General features: G+C 47.6%; 1 protein-coding gene and 1 pseudogene across 1 annotated transcript in view; one reads left to right on the top strand and one right to left on the bottom strand.

The window, feature by feature from the left end:
* Positions 1–505: 505 nt before the first annotated feature.
* LOC130490888 (gasdermin-E-like) lies at positions 506–6,896 on the top strand (annotated as a pseudogene).
* Positions 6,897–11,217: 4,321 nt separating this feature from the next.
* The window catches only part of ZPBP2 (zona pellucida binding protein 2), a 28,327-nt gene continuing 20,810 nt past the window's right edge, over positions 11,218–18,734 (bottom strand). The window contains exons 7-8 of the mRNA XM_056863917.1: positions 13,978–14,155; positions 11,218–11,315 (exon numbers count right to left, since the gene is read on the bottom strand). Of these exons, the coding sequence (XP_056719895.1) occupies positions 11,218–11,315; positions 13,978–14,155 (276 nt within the window). The remainder of the gene's footprint in view (positions 11,316–13,977; positions 14,156–18,734) is intronic.

The following is an 18,734-nucleotide window of genomic DNA, read 5'->3' as shown; positions in this document are numbered from 1 at the left end:
CCCAGCTGGCTTCATGGGTAGGAGTGGGGAACCCAATCCAGTTCACCAGATTAGCCTCCGCCGCTCATGTGGAGGAGTGAGGAATCAGACCCAGTTCTCCAGATCAGACTCCACCGCTCTAAACCACCACTCTTAACCACTACACTATGCTGTAATGTGTCAATTGGACTCTAGCTTCAACTTGTATATGAAACCGGAACATTAAATCTATCGCATAGATATATCCTCAGAGTGTGCAGTGCCTTGGGGCAGCCTTGGGCAGATTTCAACTGGCTTTGAATTATTTTCAGGAAGGTGAAATTTTATGGTATATGTTGGAGCATTTTTTCCCCACAATATTGTTTTTTTCTCTCTCTCTAAATGGCAGTCTTCCCTAAACCTTACTAGCCATATGATGTTTAGATCTGAATACACAGATTTATAAATTCATTTTGGTTCTTGCAGACTGTTGCTTCACTGCCATCTCGCCAATCTTGTTTGTGCCCCCTTTGTGGACTGGTGGAAGATGTTTAAGAGGTTGGCCAAGCAGCTGATATAGGAGCTGGACTCCGAAAGGAAGCTAATTCCTCTGACTAGCCTGGCATATGCTGAGAACTTTCGGCCCCTCTCTTTGGTGACGAAAGATCCTTCCAAGTTGCCTTGGCATACTAGGAAATATTCCCCGACCCCTTTCAAGTTGGCAGACATACTCCAGGAAGGAGCAACGATGGAAATAGGTTGGTTGTTCACAAAACACCTTTGTGGGTTTGGGGTCAGGGTTGGGAAATTCCTGGAGATTGAGGGGAGGTGAATGGAAAGCATTGGGTTTGGGGAGGGACCTCTGCGGATATAACACCACCCAAAGGAGCTGTTTTGTCCAGGGGAACTGATAGCTGTAGTCTAGAGATCAGTTGTAATTCTGGGAGATCTCCAGGCCCCACTTAGAGGTTGATAACCCTAGGAAGTTCATGGCAACTCACTAGAAACAACGTGCATTCTGACTTTCAGGACAGATGCCCTTCTATTCAGCTAGCTGGTGGTATGGGAAAGCCAGGAGCCCCAGTAGGGTTGCCAGTTCTTGGTTTGGAAATACCTGGAGATTTGGGGGAGGGGGTGAACATGGGGAGGGTGGGCTCTGGGGAGGGACCTCAGCAGGATACAATTCCATAGAGTCCACTCTCCAAAGCAGCCATTTTCTCCAGGGCAACTGATCTTGAGCATCTGGAGATCAACTGTAATAGCAAGAGATCCCCAGGTGCCACCTGAAGGTTGACAACCTTAAGCCCAAAGCAAATCCACTCATTCTTAATTACAAGGATGAAGGGATGCCACTATGGAAAAATGGAGTAAGCACAGACAGTCCTATGGGGACAAACTAAGGGGTCCTACAGTAAGATCCACACAGGCATGAGCAACATGAAAAGAGTGCATAGAAAGAGTTTGTTCTAGCTCATTATGTCCACATGTATCAGGAGCCCAGCAATCGTGTAGATCCTCCTGATACACTCAGTCACCTTGCTGGCATAGATGGACCTCCAGTTTCATATATAAGCTGAAGCTAGATGGACCTTTGTTCTGATACAGCCTAAACATAGGGTTGCCACCAGGCCTGAAGAAAAATGTCCTGTCCCTTTAATAGGGGATTAATGGGATTTTAATTACCAGGTGATATTATTTACCTCCATGCTATGAAAAGCTTCAACTGCCAATTTCCACAAATTATCAGTATAGTAATAAGCAGATTTACTGAGAATCCTGCTGAAATCTACTCAATGGGGCTTACTTACAGGAAAGTGTTTTTAGGACTGCACTGTAAGCCTTTATTAAAGGGGTAGGGCATATTTCCCCAGACCTGTTGGCAACCCTACCTAGACAGTGGTGTGTTCTTGGCTGCAGAGAACCAGAGATACAAAACAACAACAACAACAACAAAACACATTTTACATTCATCCTTCACTGAGCACAGAACTGAAGAAATGGATCAGAACATCATAGAAGATTCATGAAACACACACATACACACCTGCTTTTGCAATCTCAGATGGGCAAGGTGGAAAGGAGCGTTATTTAGATCTTGGTGAGCCTTCTACATAGTTATATTTGGCTTGGTGAGTCATAGAAGGTCTCGGTTTTGCACACAAAAGATTCCCTGGTTCAGTCCTGAGCATCTCAATGGGTCTAGATTTGGGAAAGACCTGAGATCCTGAATAGCCACACCCAATCAGAGGTGATTATACTGAGTTAGATAGGCCAGAGATCTGACTTGGTGTAAGGTAGCTTCATTCCATTTGTACAGATCTGGTCCACGCACACCCCCCCACACACATAGGTCTTTTATGCTTGGCTGATTCCCTTGCAATCATCCCTCCGGTGACTTCAGGTCTTTGTTTGGATTATGCATGCCGTTTCTGACCATCAGAGGTCGCCTCGCTCTCCCCCTGCGTGTCCCCATGTTTTGCCCACGTTTTCAGAGACCTGTTTTATCTCAAATTTGAAAATGCGGGCAAAACGCAGGCAAACGCAGGGGGGAGAGCAAGGCGGCCTCTGACAGTCAGAAGTGGCATGTATAATCAGCACAAAGACCATACACATTTCCTGCTTTATTTCTCCCTACCTGGATATTTAAGCGGGCCTTAGTTGTCACTGGGATTTCATACGGATAAATCCAATGAAAGGGTTCTTGATTCTTGAATCTTGGAGTTGAGACATGGAAAGACACATTTTGAACAGGGATTTTATATTGCCTTCTGCTTTTGCAGAGTTGAAACATTCCAAGCCCCTACTATTTTCTGCAAACATGTGTAAAATGTCTGGAGCAAGTCTGGACCTTAAGATAAAATCTGCAGGCCTGGACATCGGTGGTTTGGGTGCCACTTGTTTATCTTCTTCGCCAGTTTTTGTGAGGAAAACCTACGTGGACACCGGAGACCTGTGGTGAGCATTGTTTCTTGTGTTGCTACCAAAGGCTGGGGGATGAGGGAACAGAATGCAAAGAGGATTCTTCTCCATGCTCTCTTGGGAACACTTGCAAAACAGGGCAAGGAACTGCCAACCTGGCTTCAAAGCTATGTGGAGTAATATTACAATATTAGCCCTCTTGAGGCATTCAAAGCATGGACATTTTGCATGCACAGAGAGGAATGGACCGCAACCACATAGCATGGCTGCCCTTGGACACTCATATATACGGTAGAAATGCTGAACATTTTTGCAGGGAATGTGTTTGATAGTTGAACTTACCATGCTCGACTGTGACAATCAGATATGAGCCGAACACCAGGTCCATTCAGTCTGTCACCAAACAACTCCAATACTTGCTGAACAGGTTTGTATCTATATATTTTTTTCATAACCATGCATGTGAAAAAATACTGCCAATCCAGATTGGCAGCTATTAATGTCAGTCAATGATTGGATATTTTTGTAAACCACAGCATTTATTTATGACTGATTTATATGATTTGTGACTACTTTGGGGAGGGCTATGGCTCAGTGGTAGAGAGCATCTGCTTGGCATGCAGAAGGTCCCAGGTTCAATCCCCGGCATCTCCAGTTAAAGGGACTAGGCAGGTAGGTGATGTGAAAGGCCCCTGCCTGAGACCCTGGAGAGCCGCTGCCGGTCTGAGTAGACAATACTAACTTTGATGGACCAAGAGTCTGATTCAGTATAAGGCAGCTTCATGTGTGTGTTCACTTTAACTGTCTATTTAAACAATTCTCTGCCAAGTGGAGCAGTACATAGGCAGGGGAGACAGAACTTTTGTGAGTGTATGTGTGAACATGCATGCACAAAGAGCCGATTGTGCTGTACTCATTGTTAGGAAATCTTATGGAGCAGCAGCCTGCCAAACAACCAGAAACAAGTTGGCAATAGAAAAACAGTCAGTCGAAAAATCAGGTCCCTGATCATAATTAGCAAGCAGTACATGAGCGAAGATGTGGTTATTCAAGCATCCCTAGTGTACAGCTGAATGTGGTTCCTCAACACATGTACAAGAGCTAAGTACATATTTGCTTGCTGCAAATGTTTGGCTGCTCACAACAATGCCTGGTGGTGAGGCCAGAATATCCTGCTCTGCTACACACGCTGTGTATGATCTGGGGTAACAACACAACTGTTGTATGATCTGGGGTAACAAAAGAGTTTAATGGGGACTAAATAAAAGAGGAATTAGACAGAGGTTACACAATCATAAACAGGGATTGGAAAGGAAATTTTCTCGTTCTTACAATATTACAACTCTGGTCCACCCAGTGAAATTGATTCACAAGAAGTTCGGGACTGAGGGCTTTTCCACATTCTCATTTTCCTCGGTTGTAAGTGGGACAGTGGTTAAGAACGGCGGACTTTAATCTGGAGAACCGGGTTCGATTCCCCACTCCTCCACATGAAGCCTGCTGGGTGACCTTGGGCCGGCCACAGTTCACAATTCTTTCAGCCCAGTCGGAGGCAGGCAATGGCAAACCACCTCCAAACGACTCTTGATCGCTATTGTTCTCCCCGTGCACACACACACACATACACACTGTGACTTTTTAAAAAGTCAAATTTCATGTCTGGGTTTCCACTCACGTATAGTCTGACTTCAAGTTGCTCCAGGGCTCCTGGGAACTAGGCTGGGGAGACCAATGGATTCTGCAGGTGGGTAGAGCCACTCTGCATCCTGGAAGGGCATCAGATCTATGCCACCCTGATTTGGCTCCTCATTATGGGCAACAGAACACAAAGTTCTGGAGGTTCATCATTCTGGTAGTAGGGGCTAACATTAGGGGCTAACATTATCATATAATGTTATATGATCTAAGATCATGTTATATGTTATATATATATATGTTATCTCTCTCAGATCATGTTATATGTTATCTATAACTTAGATCATGTTATATGATCTTTTAACATAGAAATCTAAGGCCTCTGTGTCTGACATAATGCCTTTTTTAATTAAGTGACACGGACCCCAAGGCTACATTGTCAGTGGCAAGATTTATTTCAGTCCTCCTATCCCTCAAACATTAGATTTAAAATCACGCTGCTCAAGATCAATGGCTCAAGTAGCTTCTAAGTGATAAAGGAAAGTAGCTGTCAGGAGCAAGCCATGAGAATGGTATGCGGTAGTGCGATTGTGCTGCTCCCAGGTGCTGTTGTGCTGTTCTGTCCAAGGCCAAGCTGTGCCCCGTGTTTAGTCTTCCTAAATTCCCATACTGTTGCCAAGTGCTCCTTCCTGCCTCTGGGAGGGGGGTTGCCTAGGTTACCAGTTATCTCTTTGTGCTTTTCCATAAATGCCATGTACCTTGCCTTTGCCCCTTACTAGTGTCCTTCTGAATATGGCTTCTGAAACCTGTCGATGATAACCAATAAAACTGCTTTCGTGGATTTGCTGTCTGCTGGAATCTGTTTATGGTTTGCTGCAGGGCTAGAGCTCAATGCTCCTAGGCAGAGGCATGCGGGCTAGGCAGGTGGATGGGAGTATGGTCTTGCAAGCTGGTGGAGGAAAGATATATAGCAGGTGGGGGCATGTGGGTGGGTGGGCCAGAAGGGTGATGATGTAACAAGAGATTCCCTCCTGCATCCTATTAGGGGATCAGAACTAAACAATTTTAAAGGCTTTGCCTGTGCAAAACGGTTTAGCAGCAGAATTCTCCAGGATTTATCAATTAAAGGCAATTTACAACCTTTAACTCTGATAATCCTGATGCGGGTATGTTAGATCTCAGAAGCTAAGCAGGGTCGGCCCTGGTTAGTATTTGGATGGGCAACCTCTAAGGAGCGTCAGGCAATGGCAAAACCACCTCTGAACATCTCTTGCCTTGAAAACCCTACAGGGTTGCCATAAGTCAGCTGTGACTCGATGCCGCACACACACGCAACTCTGATAATACAAAAGAGTAGGGAGTAGAGTTTGGTTGTCTGAACTATTAACCAGTAAACCAGACAGAACACCTGTGGAAATGTTTATCTTTTATTGAGAAAATAAAATATTCCTTTTATTGAGCAAGTCAGAAAAAAGTATAGGAATGAAAAAGTTAACCCTACAATTACTGTGAAGAGAAATGCTAAAATTATCAAAGTTCCTAGCATTGCTAAATGATATTCTAGCAAGTAATCATTTTTAAAGCTGCGACTTGATGGCACTTTACACACAAACAATAGTTTTTAAAAGCAACTCAGGTTTCAGCTTTTGTCTCACTGCTTTTAAGAATTATCAGAAATCCAAAATTGTCTCACTTATTCTTCTTCTGAAACTTCTATCCAGAGAAATCTGATTTGCTTGTCACAGGAGTGCATGGTTATCGAAAAATATAAATCTTATCTTTCTCTAAATCTGATAGATTATAATCATGTGATCATATCTAGATAACTGATTGGTTCACAAGTAATATCTGATAATCAACATAAGAGCAAATAAACCAATTAGCATGTGCATTTGAGTTACATCTGCTATAGCAAGATAAGAAGGCCAATCTCAACTCTTAACCTCTATCAAAAAGCAATGAATCTAATTTTTCTGTAACTGTTTCAACTAACTGTCCATGATGAAAGTAGCGACAGAGTTCATGGATAGTTGAAAAGTGCTTGAACTCTCCGTTAACTTGCAAATTCAGCAAGAAGAGTAGTGATGTCATTGCTACCGCTACAGTGTGAGTGGGGCAAATGTTGGTGGGCAGAGGAGAGTCCCTGACCCCTGTCTTCCCTTGGCCCCTCAAAATCTGGAACCGGTCCTGCAGCTATGGATCCTTTCCTTGATCCGTTCACAATTTGGTACAAGGAACTTTGCCGAACCCTTAACAATCTGTCCTCCAATCTCCAGGGCCTGGACACAAGAATAAAAAGGAAGTACCTGCAGATTCCCCGCGGCACAGTGGTGGCCTATGTGGTTGAGAAGCTCCACACCCCTGAGGAAGACTTATGTGAGTGAAAACTGTTGTGCACACATGTTGAAATGGGGGGGGGGCTTTCACAAGGGATATTAGGGTTGATAGGCGGCCACCCAGCTCCCCCAGGGGACAGGGCAAGAGGCAGACATGATGTTGCATGACATATCAACATCACGTCCGGGTGAAAACGTGATGCCAGAGCATCAGCAGATACTCTGGACTTCCCCCCAAACTCTGTGGAATTACCATAGGGTTTGGGAGACACTCCAGAGCATTGGCTGATGCGCTGACACCATGTTCAGGTTTCACCCAATGTGATGCCAATGTACTAAACAGTATCATTTCCACCACCGTCCTATTTTCCCCAGCAGCCCAGACCCAAGGACAGGTGGGAGGGCTGGACTGGCAAGGGATCTCTTGCCCAAAGCGGACACATGGCAAGGCTGAGGCATATGGTGAAAGAGAATTTCTCTCCCCTTAACCACCTTCTGTCCAAACTTGGAAGACTCACAGGGGTATTCTTCACGGAGATTTGCTGCTGTTTCGATGCTGATTTGCATCGGATGCAAATTTTGTTTATTCACTGCAGATCCGTGTTTTCCCCCACTGAGCAAAATAAGCTGGGTTAAAAGAGAGGCAATCCAAACCACTTCTGAGCCGTACTTTCCAGTAGAAGACGTTTTGTTGCTCGGATGCCCATGAAAAAATGTTTGCTTTGCTCCCCGGGACGTCTCCTTTCTCCTCCCCCAAGAACGTTGATTGGCTGGGGGAGTTGCATCGCACCGGCAGGAGGGAGACCCAAAGCAGACTGGCTGCCCCTCTTCAAAAGGGTGATGGGGGTTTTGGCTTGGATTTGCCGCTCTCAGGATACCCCCCCCCCCCAACACACACACAGGATCATGGGAAGAGTGGGCGGGATTAGGTGGATTTGGAGCGGTGAGTCATGAGCGGCAGCAGAGAAGTGCGCTGTTTCTCCCATGAAAAATTGAAAATGCCTCTGGATGGGGGGGAATCTGCTCTGCCATGAAAAAGCTATTTAAATCGGTTTATTGTTTGCTCTTATTCAAAACCGAAGCAAAATCCACCGTGAAAAATACCCCTGTGTGTTGGGGGGGGGGGTATCCTGAGAGCGGCAAATCCAAGCCAAAACCCCCATCACCCTTCTGAAGAGGGGCAGCCAGTCTGCTTTGGGTCTCCCTCCTGCCAATGCGATGCAGTTAGAGTGGCAACTCCCCCAGCCAATCACCGTTCTTGGGGGAGGAGAAAGGAGACGTCCCGGGGAGCGAAGCAAACATTTTTTCATGGGCATCCGAGCAACAAAACGTTCTTCTACTGGAAAGTATGGCTCAGAAGTGGTTTAAATTGCCTCTCTTTTAACCCGGCTTATTTTGCTCAGTGGGGGGAAAAACGGATCTGCAGTGAATAACCAAAATTTGCCTCCGACGCAAATCAGCATCGAAACAGCAGAAAATCTCCATGAAGAATAATAGAGAAATCCCAGCGCGGCTGCATGTCCTGCATCCGAATGCCAGCCACATAGGCCTAGAGGTTGAGCAGTGCTAAGGGGAGGCAGGGGAAATTCTCATAAATAAAGACAAGCCCTTCTTCTTCTGGAACTGTGACAAATCTCGAATGTTGATTACCTCTAAGTAGGGCAATATGTAGGTACTACATCCGAGTAGCAGAGCTCTGGTTTGTACTGAAAGCAAGGGTGAATAATCCACGGTGCACGTGTTGAGCAGCAGCCCAACAGACCATTGTGCCTGCCAGGGATGCTCCCTTTTCCCATCATAAAACCAGAGGTTTAGTCAAGCTGGGGAATGACAGGGTTTTTCAAACCAAAAAAGGTTGCTTATTCCTGACCTAGAAAGTAACAGGTTTAACCCCCCCGCCCCCTGGTTAAAAGATCCCTGGGCACAGAAAGAAACCTCTCTGCCTGGTATGCTGGAAAGCCATGGTCTTGTCACTCCGCCCAGTGGTGACCAAGCCCAGTCCTGCTTACCTTCCAAAGAATATGTGGAGCCAGAGAAAGGTGCCAACAGGGTCCCCTTATATCCATTTTCTCTGGTGAAAGCCAGAAGCTCCTCCCTTCACAGAGCTCTAGAAATGAACGCAGCAAAGGAGCCAGCGTGGTGTAGTGGCTTGGAGCAGTGGACTCTGATATGGAGAACCGGGTTTGATTCCCAGCTCCTCCACATGAATTGCGGAGGCTAATCTGGTGAACTGGATTTGTTTCCCCACTCCTCCACATGAAGACAGCTGGGTGACCTTGGGCAAGTCACAGCTCTTGCCCCACCCACCTCACAGGGTGTCTCCTTTGGGGAGGGGAAGGAGATTGTAAGCCGGTTTGAGTCTCCCTTAAGTGGTAGAGAAAGTGGGCATATAAAAACCAACTCTTCTTCTTCTACTACTTCTACCTCTGAGGTAAGCTCCTCAAGTCATACGTTTGGAAGCTAGGCAGGTCAGGTACTTGTATCCTGACTCATGTCCACGTATGTATTCAATATGGTATGACCATAAACAGAGAGGTGCCGACTCAAAATCAGGAACCACGCGCATCTTTGTCAGCCCCTCTCAGTGGGCAGATTAGAAGGAGATGGGCGGATTTCCCAAATAAAATTGGAAACCAAGTCACATGTGTCACGCTATCATTTTTATCTCTGTCTTGTTCCCATATTCTGCTTGAGCCAGGGTTGCCAAGCACGGCCTAGCATCTGGCAGGAGATGAGGGAGGCAGGGACTTATGGTTGGAGGGAGGCGATCGGTGTCCCTGCCACAATGACATCACTTCTGGCAGGACCCAGAAGTCAGGTCATTGCGCCGGGGATAATGCTCTAGCCTGAATGCGAGAGCATCACCTGTCATGATGATGTCACTTATGGGTCACACCAGAAAATGACTTCATCATGCTGGGGATGCTGATTGTCCCCAATTTACCTGGGAATTTCCTCCTGCCGTCCATCTGAGCAACGATGGGCAACCGCAGTGGGATATGCACCTTAAGACCCTGGACCCAACCTAGGGTTGCCAACCTCTAGGTGGTGGCTGGAGATCTCCTGCTATTACAACTGATCTCCAGGTGACAGAGATCAGTTCCCCTAGAGAACATGGCCACTTTGGCAATTGGACTCTATGGCATCGCAGTCCCTCTCCAGACTCCACACTAAAATCTACAGATATTTCCCAACCCGGAGCCGGCAGCCCTAACCCAACCTGTGTTCTCCATAGTGTGCAGATCAGCTGTTTGTCTGGGCAATGGCCTGACTCCAGTCCTGCTTTGCGGCTCCTCCTCCGCCTTGCCCCAAGGCGTCTTTCTGCCTGCCCACCTGTCCGCATCCTTGTTCCAGCTTCCCTTTTTGCACAATTATCTGAGCTTTGCCTTCAGCCTGCGTTGGATTTCTATTTCCAGATTGGTTCTCCGGTGTATGCAGTGGACACACCTCTGAGCCGGGAAGAGAGGTCATTAATCCTAACTTAGCACTGAAAGGGGCCTGCCAGAATTCCCCGATATTTCCTTCATAGAAAGTGCTGGTGAAAGAGGCGAGAATTGCAATTGCAATTGCAAATCTGTCCTGAAATCTGCCGCAGACAAGGCTGTTGTAATCAAAAATCCTCTCAAGGAGAATTTCTGACCAATTGGCCGAAGGAGGCATTGCTGCCAAGTGGTCCTCTCAGACCTCTCCCATCTTCAATCTCCGACAATATGTTTGGCGGCAGCAGTGGTGGCGGCGGTGGAGTATCGGGTGTCTCCCGAGCTGCTGCCTCCCTCTGCCAGCGGGAGCAGCAGAGGTTTTCCTACCAGAGGTTTAATTTCATATACCCAGCCAAGGAGGTGTTTTTCCCCAACCCCGCCGTGATGTCAAGCCAGATCAGGGAAGAGCCTGGAATATTTTATTTTTGGAAGACATTAAAATACGCTCTTGTTTCATGCCTTTTGAGCGTTCGAAGCACACTTCATGCATATAACCAGAACAATCCTTCCAAGAATCCTATACGGTAAGCCGGTATTAACCCCTATTGCGGGGTGGGGTGGGGTGGGGTGCGGCTCAGAAAACAGCAGCTCTCCTGCCCCAGGTCCTCCGCAGGAATTCAGGCCGAGTGAGATTTCAACCAGACAATTCCTAGCTCACCGGCCTGGGGCCAGCATTTAGTCGCTCAAAAATCTCACTGGTCATGTTTGGACAATAAGGTTATGACAGTAACAGATGATTTGGTATCACAAGTCACAACATGATTTAACGTCCTAACATTCTTGCTACACAGACACACTGCATTGGCAAAGGAAGATGTGGATTTTTTTTGGGGGGGGGGAATAACAACACTTTCTGCTGACAACTCTCCCCTTTTCCCTTTCAACTTTATTTAGCAAGATTTTGCTCCGTAGAATTTAATCCGGACGTTTGTACATTTCAGGCAAACCACGTGGTTGTTGGGGCTGTAGGTCCCTGGGTCACAGGCCACTGCAAAGCGAAAGGGCAAACAGACACCCGGTCAGGAAGAAAAATGGTTAAGCTTCACTGAGGCTGTAAGAGCTGAGAGGCAGAAGGAAAGAAGGACAGACATGTATTAATAGGAAGGCATACCAAGGCAGGACAAGGCCTTTGTCTTGGGCTGCCAGCTCCAGGTTGGGAAATACCTGGAGATTTGGGGGGATAGCCTGAAGAGGGGAGGGTTTGGGGAAGGGAAGGGACTTTATGGGGCATACACAGCACTCCCCCCCCATTCAGGTATCTTGGTGCTTAATGGCCTGATTGGGGGGTATATTTCTATTTATATATCTATCATTTTATCGGTAAAACGAATATGCTAGACAAAAAAAAAATTAACAGGCTTGTGTCCTGGGTGTGATTCTCTACTTTTAAAATGCTGCAATTGCTCAGTTAAAAATGAACCCCTGAGATTGGGAGAGAACACAGCTGGGCAGATCCCCCCCCCCCCACACACACACACACACACACACGTCCTCTTAAAGATATAAAACCCTTTTTCTCCCTGTTTGTGAGTGCTTGCTGATTCATTGAGCTAGCCTGAAACAAATTAGTTGGTGGTGTGTGTGTGTGGGGGGGTGTTTTTCCAGACCCAACTCTACTTTGGCTGTAAAATGACCACACAATTACAAATGCAAGAATCCCTCTGCAGGGCTGCCGGGGCTGGTAACATATTTCAAAGAACACACTACAGCCAATTCCAAAGCAGCATTGTCAGGGTGGAGGGACTCAGAAGCTCTGTATTTCACTGGGGATGAATCATTGAGAGCAAGATACTCCAGGAAGATCTTTGGGGCAAAAAGACCCCATGAATAACAGTTTTTAGAATTCGGATCAGAAAGCTGTGCGGCAAACCCAGCACAAATTTCCCCTGCATAAATGGTGTTGGGTATTAGAGAGCGAGCTTTGTTACATGTCAGACAGTTAAGGGGTTAATATTGTAACTAACCAAGTGGTCAGTTTTGGTGGCCATCGCGGCCGTGCCCGAGGGTCACGTATACAACTATTTTGCATGTTTAACTGCTTTTGATTTCTTTGTTAGAAGAGAAAGTAGTTGCACACTTTTGCTTCGACTGCTAAGCAGGCAGGATGGGAGGCTCTCCTTTCGCTAAGGATGCCTACTCATAAGTAAGCTTAGTGCCTTGCCAAAGGCTTTTGGCAAGTATAGGAAACATAGAATGTAGACAGGATTAATTATTTTGTATCCCAGTGATATTTTTCCCTACCCTGAGTTAGAGTAAAGATTGTTTAACACAAAGACAAATGCTTTGTGTCTTTTGTGCATGTGTGTGATCTCAATTCTCTATAGTTCAAGAGGAACGATCCAATCCCTCTGAATTGGTAGCAGAAAATTAAGCATCGGGGTTCCCTTTACAGGAACTGGGGCCCCGATCTCCCTAATAAATGGCCTAAGTGTTTTTTTAAGAGTTGCCATGTTGGGAAATTGGAGATTTGGGGTGGGTGGAGCCTGGGGAGGGCGAGGTTTGGGTGGGCAGGTTATAATGCCATAGAGCCCACCCTCCAAAGCAGCCATTTTCTCCAGAGGAACAGGTCTCTGTAGTCTGGACTTCAACTGGAATTCCGAGAAATCTCCAGTAACTCACCTACATCCTTGGCTGATAACCCTACATCCTATATATATTTTACCTTGAGGTCTTTTCCACAATGAAGTTTCTTGGAGTCCTGGCACAGTACAGAGGATTCTGGGACACCCTTTCCCTGTGTGGCTCACCGGACCAAGCCTATGGAACCTCACAGCCACCCAGAGCAAACTGAGAGTTTGCATCTAGAAGAGACACCCCCAACAGTCTCCTACAGCGCCCCACTGCAGAAGAGACTGGTAATGGAGGGTAAGGCTGGTTTTTAGGGGAGCACATCTGGCATTAACTGATATACTTCCAATAAACCTCAGAGTTCCCTGTACAGCTATGAAAATTACTATCCGATACCAGTTTACTATACCCAGTGCATATCTGTAGTGCAGCTACGGATATTTCAGCAACTGAAGATGCTGGAGATAAATTCTAGAAAATATTGGAGGTAACATTTAATCACAAATCTGGCTACGATAGTCCTTTGTGAAATTCTCCTGTCTTATCTAGCAGGCACAAAATGTTCAGTGCCGTCCTAAGCAGAGTCCGGCCCTTCTCAGCCCACTGACTTCAACAGAAGGGTGTTAACTCTCCTCGGGATAGCTTAGGAGGTGGCAGAAAGCGGCAAGCTCTTCTGGTGGCTTTAACGGGCAACCCAAGTGGAGACTTAAGGAAGTTCTGACCACTGGGTGACTTTGGACAAGTTGAACTCATGAACCACATGAAGCTGCCTTATACTGAATCAGACCCTGGGTCCATCAAAGTCAGTATTGTCTACTCAGACCAGCAGTGGCTCTCCAGGGTCTCAGGCAGAGGTCTTTCACATCCCCTACCTGTCTAGTCCCTTTAACTGGAGATGCCGGGGATTGAACCTGGGACCTTCTGCATGCCAAGCAGAGGCTCTACCACTGAGCCACGGCCCCTGCCCAGTTGTGCTGTCTCAACCTAACCTACCTCACAGGGTTGTGGTGAGGAAAGGGGGAGGGGAGAAACCATGCACCCTGCCCTGAGGAGAAGGGACAGGATAAAAATGGAACAAATACCACAGCAATTCGTGCAGTCGCTGTGGGTGACGTCGTTTTTCCCAAATCCTGGGTGACAGCTGTCGAGGCGAGTGACTTGGAAACTGTGGTCTATGTAATGAATGGCAGGGGTGTTCTGAAACTCAAGTTTCATGACGTACGACTGCTTGCGGAAAAACTCTTCAATGAGCCATCGGGCCTAAAACACACAAAGATATCACGATTCCTTATACGGAGTCAGGCCACTGCTCCCGATAGCTTAGTATTGTCTATTCTGACTGGCTGCTGCTCTGCAGAGCCTCAGGGGTCCTTCCCAAACCATCTACGTGAGAACCTTCTACATGAGAGCCAGCGTGGTATAGTGGATAAGAGCGGTGGTTTGGAGCAGTGGAGTCTGATCTGGAGAACCGGGTTTGATTCACCACTCCTCAACATGAGCAGCGGAGGCTAATCTGGTGAACTGGATTTGTTTCCCCACTCCTACACAGCTGGGTGACCTTGGGCTAGTCACATTCTCAGCCCCACTTACCTCACAGGGTGTTTGTTGTGGAAGGAGAAGGGAAGGTGGTTGCAAGCTGGTTTGATTCTCCCTTCAGTGGCAGAGAAAGACGGCATATAAAAACCAACTCTTCTTCTTCCTCTTCCTCTTCTAAATAGAGATGCCAAGGACTGAAACCCCCCCTCCCCCCTGAAATTGGCTGCACAGAGTTTTAACTTTTGCAGACCCTTGGGATGGAGCCGAACCCTGAAGAATGGTGATGCTAGCCACTCACTCTGACAAGTTTTCCCCCTCCCTTCAAATCATCTTCAAACAGCAAAAATAGGGACAGTGATTTACCAGGGACAGGGACCAAAAAAATAAGGCTATCCCTGGAAATAGGGACTGTTGGTAGCTGCGATATGGAATGTAAATTCCCTCCCCCCTCAAAAAAGGTGGAATATCCCAGTCGCGTAGGAGGCTGAAGTTGGTTCCTTATTCAGGAGGCTGAAGTTGGTTCCTTATTCCCAGTTCGTTCCCTATTCCCAGTTCCTTATTCACATTGCCTAGTTCCTGAATGATTTTGAGGACATTTCAAAAGCTCTGCACCCCAAGATATGGATTGGACCACCACATAGCATACACACCCACATTCAGGGGACTGTGCCCTTCGAGAAGGCGCAAGCTGGGTCCTGGTCCAAAGTCCCCTGAATGTGGGTGTGCATGATATGTGGGGGCCCAATCCATATCTTGGGGTGCAGAGCTTTTGAAATGTCCTCAAAATCATTCAGGAACTAGGAAATGTGAATAAGGAACTGGGAATAGGGAACGAACTGGGAATAAGGAACCAACTTCAGCCTCCTCAGTTGCGTTCAGTCCCTTTCAGGGCGACCACTGGCTTTCTGCTAGGATTGCCAACTCCAGCTTGGAAATCCCTGGAGGTTTGTAGGTAGTGCCGGATGAGGGCAGGATTTGAGGGGGGGGGGGCGCTCAGTATTGGTTTGTTTGTTGGATTTCTATGCCTACCATTCCTGACCAAGACATGGTCTGGACGGCTCACAGCCATTACAATACAATTACAAATAACCATAATTTACAATGAAAACGAGATACATAAATTTAAAAAAATGGGCACCCTCGACTATAAGCAGCATAAAACTATGACAGGAACCACATAACAACACAAAATAATCACCAGCAAGAAGGGAAAGGGAAGGGAGGTAGGCAGGCTGGAAACCGTCACTGTGCTCCACCATATGCCTGGTGGAACAGTTCAGTTTTACAGGCCCTGTGCAATGTGATGCCATCAAGTTCCCTGTCCCAAGCTGCCATTTCTTCCAGGGGGACCAGAGTCTGGAAATCCATTGTAATACCAGGAGAAGTCCAGGCCACACTTGGAGGTTGGCAGCCCTGCTGAGTCTCCCTGGCCCACCTCCCCCTTCCTTTTCCGGTTTGCACAACTGCCCTCCCTGTTGGGCAGATTTTCTTCAGCTGCCTGAGCTCCCCTCCCAACTCCCATCCTCCCTTCTAACATTCCACAGGTGAACATTGTACAGAATATTGTACAGAAATATTGTACAGAATATTGTACAGAAATATTGTACAGAAATATTGTACAGAATATTGTACAGAAATATGGCTAAAGAGGCACGGAAGAGGTGATGGTCATAGGGTGGCATGCTAGGGGGTGAGGGTTGCCCACCCAAAATACCAACACAGCAAGACAAGATTATGACTATTTCATGTGTACAGAAGAGTTCATGCTAGGAGGCAGGAGGGGAAATACTGTGTATTTTGCAAGCATGTGAAAATGTATCTCCCCCTTTTCCATCTAGGTAGCATTTTGGAGTGTGTAGTTGGACCCCTCTGCCCTGTTAAGGGCTTCTTGCTGGCAAGGCAGTCTCTAAGCCGGCATCAGAGCAGGGCACTGCTTGCCCAAAATGGATTACCCGCAGAGTTTGGGAACTGTTTTATTTCAAGCCTGGGCAGGAAGGGGTCGGCAGCTGACTGTCCGCCCCTTAGTCTAGAAGGTGTGCCTGGCTTAACAACAGCCCCCAGGGGGAGGAAGGGGGGACCCTCTTCCTCCAGCTCATCAGAAACTGACTGGGAACCTCGGCGTGCCAAGCGCAAAGGTCAACCCGATAACAAGAAAGGCAGGAGCAAGGTTACAAAAAAGGCGAGGGTAGCTGATTCCGATTCTGATTCCTCCACATCCGATGGTGAGACATCTTCCTCCAGTGATTCCTCTCAGGGCAATGGGGAGGATTATTGGCTAGCGGCGGCTGTGCCAGGCTTACCAGCTTGGTCCCTTAGGCGCAGGCGCCGTCATGCAAAAAGGCGTGGGGCCATGGAGGCTAGAGACGTGTGGGAGCCAGCACAGCTAGACAAGGGTTTCTTCCTCCCTCCCACGTTTCAGGATGAGGAAGACCCCCCAGGGATCCACCTTCCCAGGAGGTTAAGGGAAGACATTCTCAACTGGTACTACGTAGATGTACTGCGTCTCAGTAAGCTGGAGGTAGAGGAAGGGCGCAGATCCAGGCCTTCATCGAAGGATAAGAAAAAAGAGATGCAGGGAGCGATAGACAGGTCGTTCGACAGGTGGTTGGCCGGCTATAACATATTCGCAGGAGTGGTGGCCTCCGTCTACCCTGAGCGGGGGTGGCATCTTCTTAACCATCTGGGTAATGTTTTGAGAGCCAGAGCCTTGGCAGGCGATTCAGCCGCCATCGATTACGTTGAGTCATTCAGAAAGCGGGCCTTTCAGAATGAGAGAACCCGCTGGGACCTCATCAACGACAAGCTCTGGCTTGTTAAGGTGGGGCCTCACATTAAGGGGAGGACCAAGAGCTATAGGACCACCTGGGCAAACAGACCATGGCGTGACACCAATCGCCGTATATGTTGGGACTATGGTCTAGGAAAGTGCCAACGTAAGGCATGCAGGTTCGAGCACTGCTGCGAGACCTGCTCCGGCCCCCACCCTCGCTCGTCATACACTCGTGGCAATTCCAGTCAGCCTCCCTTTCGAGGAGGCAGGTCAGGCCCCGGCAATAACAAAAAAGATGGCGGTCCTTCCACCAACTCTTCCACATCCAACAAGTGAATGGGAAGCGTTAAGGGACCTGGCACTCCAATAAAAAATGACGCCTTACGATCATTACTGATCAGCTATCCTAATAAAGCTGCAGCACAATATTTGATGAATGTGTCGTGGTGCAGGTGAGGAGCGAGAGCTGTAAGCGTAGTCTGGGGAACAGTCCAAGGTCATTCACAGTGAAGGCAGAGTCCGAGATATCAATACAGGCAAGGGAAGCCCAAGGCGTTAGTCAGAGCCAGTCCAAGAAGTCAGGATACCAGGAATCCAAAGGATAGCAGGGAAACAAGGCCGGTACACAAGGAGGTTGGTGACAAGTTGCTTGCCCAACAGCCAAGCCTAATTGATGGCTTAAATCCCTTCCCCTGCTGCTGTAGCAGCCAGCTGATGCTGATGAGGCTGAGTTCCCAGGTGGAGCTTCAGCCCTGCTCTTCCTCATCACTGCTACTGGGGAGGTTCCTGTGTAAAGCCTTCAGTCTAGCACTCTGCCGTCTCGGCTGCATTGCCAGACGAACCTGTTTTCTTCACTGCTCCAGTGACCTTGGCGAGGCCTCTGGAGACACTGCATGTTGCAAGGTGTCAGGCCCAACTGGAGTCCTTGAGCTGGCAGGCTGCAGGCATGGTGAGTCATCTCCTGATTTTGGCTGATCCTCTATTCTGGCCTCTACTTCCTCTTCATCAGAGGAGGTCTCTGCAGGCTGACTCTCTGCAGGCTGACTCATGACAGAATGGCTTCATGGCCGGTTTTCGAATCCCCTTTTTTAATGCTCGAGTTCCCACGGAGGTGGGTAACTTGAAATCTGCCAAAGATATGCCAGAGGTTGTGGCCAAGAAAATCATGAAGGAGCTGGAGTTAGGCAGAATAGCAGACTCTTCTCACCACCTATCCCCAATTTAAGGATTTCCCCGCTGGGGGTAGTGCCAAAAAAGACGCCAGGTGAATACAGATTGATACACCACCTGCCTTATCCAAAAGGGGCTTCTGTCAATGATGGGATTCCAGCTGAACTCACTTCTGTGAGATATGCTTCTTTCGACCACGCCTTAAGTTTAGTTCGCACCTGCAGCCATGGCGCCCGGCTGGCAAAATGCGATATACAGTCAGCCTTCAGATTACTCCTGGTACACCCGGATGATTTTTGTTTATTGGGTTTTCAGTTTCAAGGGTCCTCATACTTCGACAAAGTGATGCCAATGGGGTGCTCT

The sequence above is a fragment of the Euleptes europaea genome, chromosome 18 (assembly GCF_029931775.1).
Source record: "Euleptes europaea isolate rEulEur1 chromosome 18, rEulEur1.hap1, whole genome shotgun sequence".
In the NCBI taxonomy this organism is placed as follows: domain Eukaryota; kingdom Metazoa; phylum Chordata; class Lepidosauria; order Squamata; family Sphaerodactylidae; genus Euleptes; species Euleptes europaea.
The sequence above is the reverse complement of the archived record's forward strand: the minus strand, read 5'-3'. Positions and strand labels throughout refer to the sequence as shown.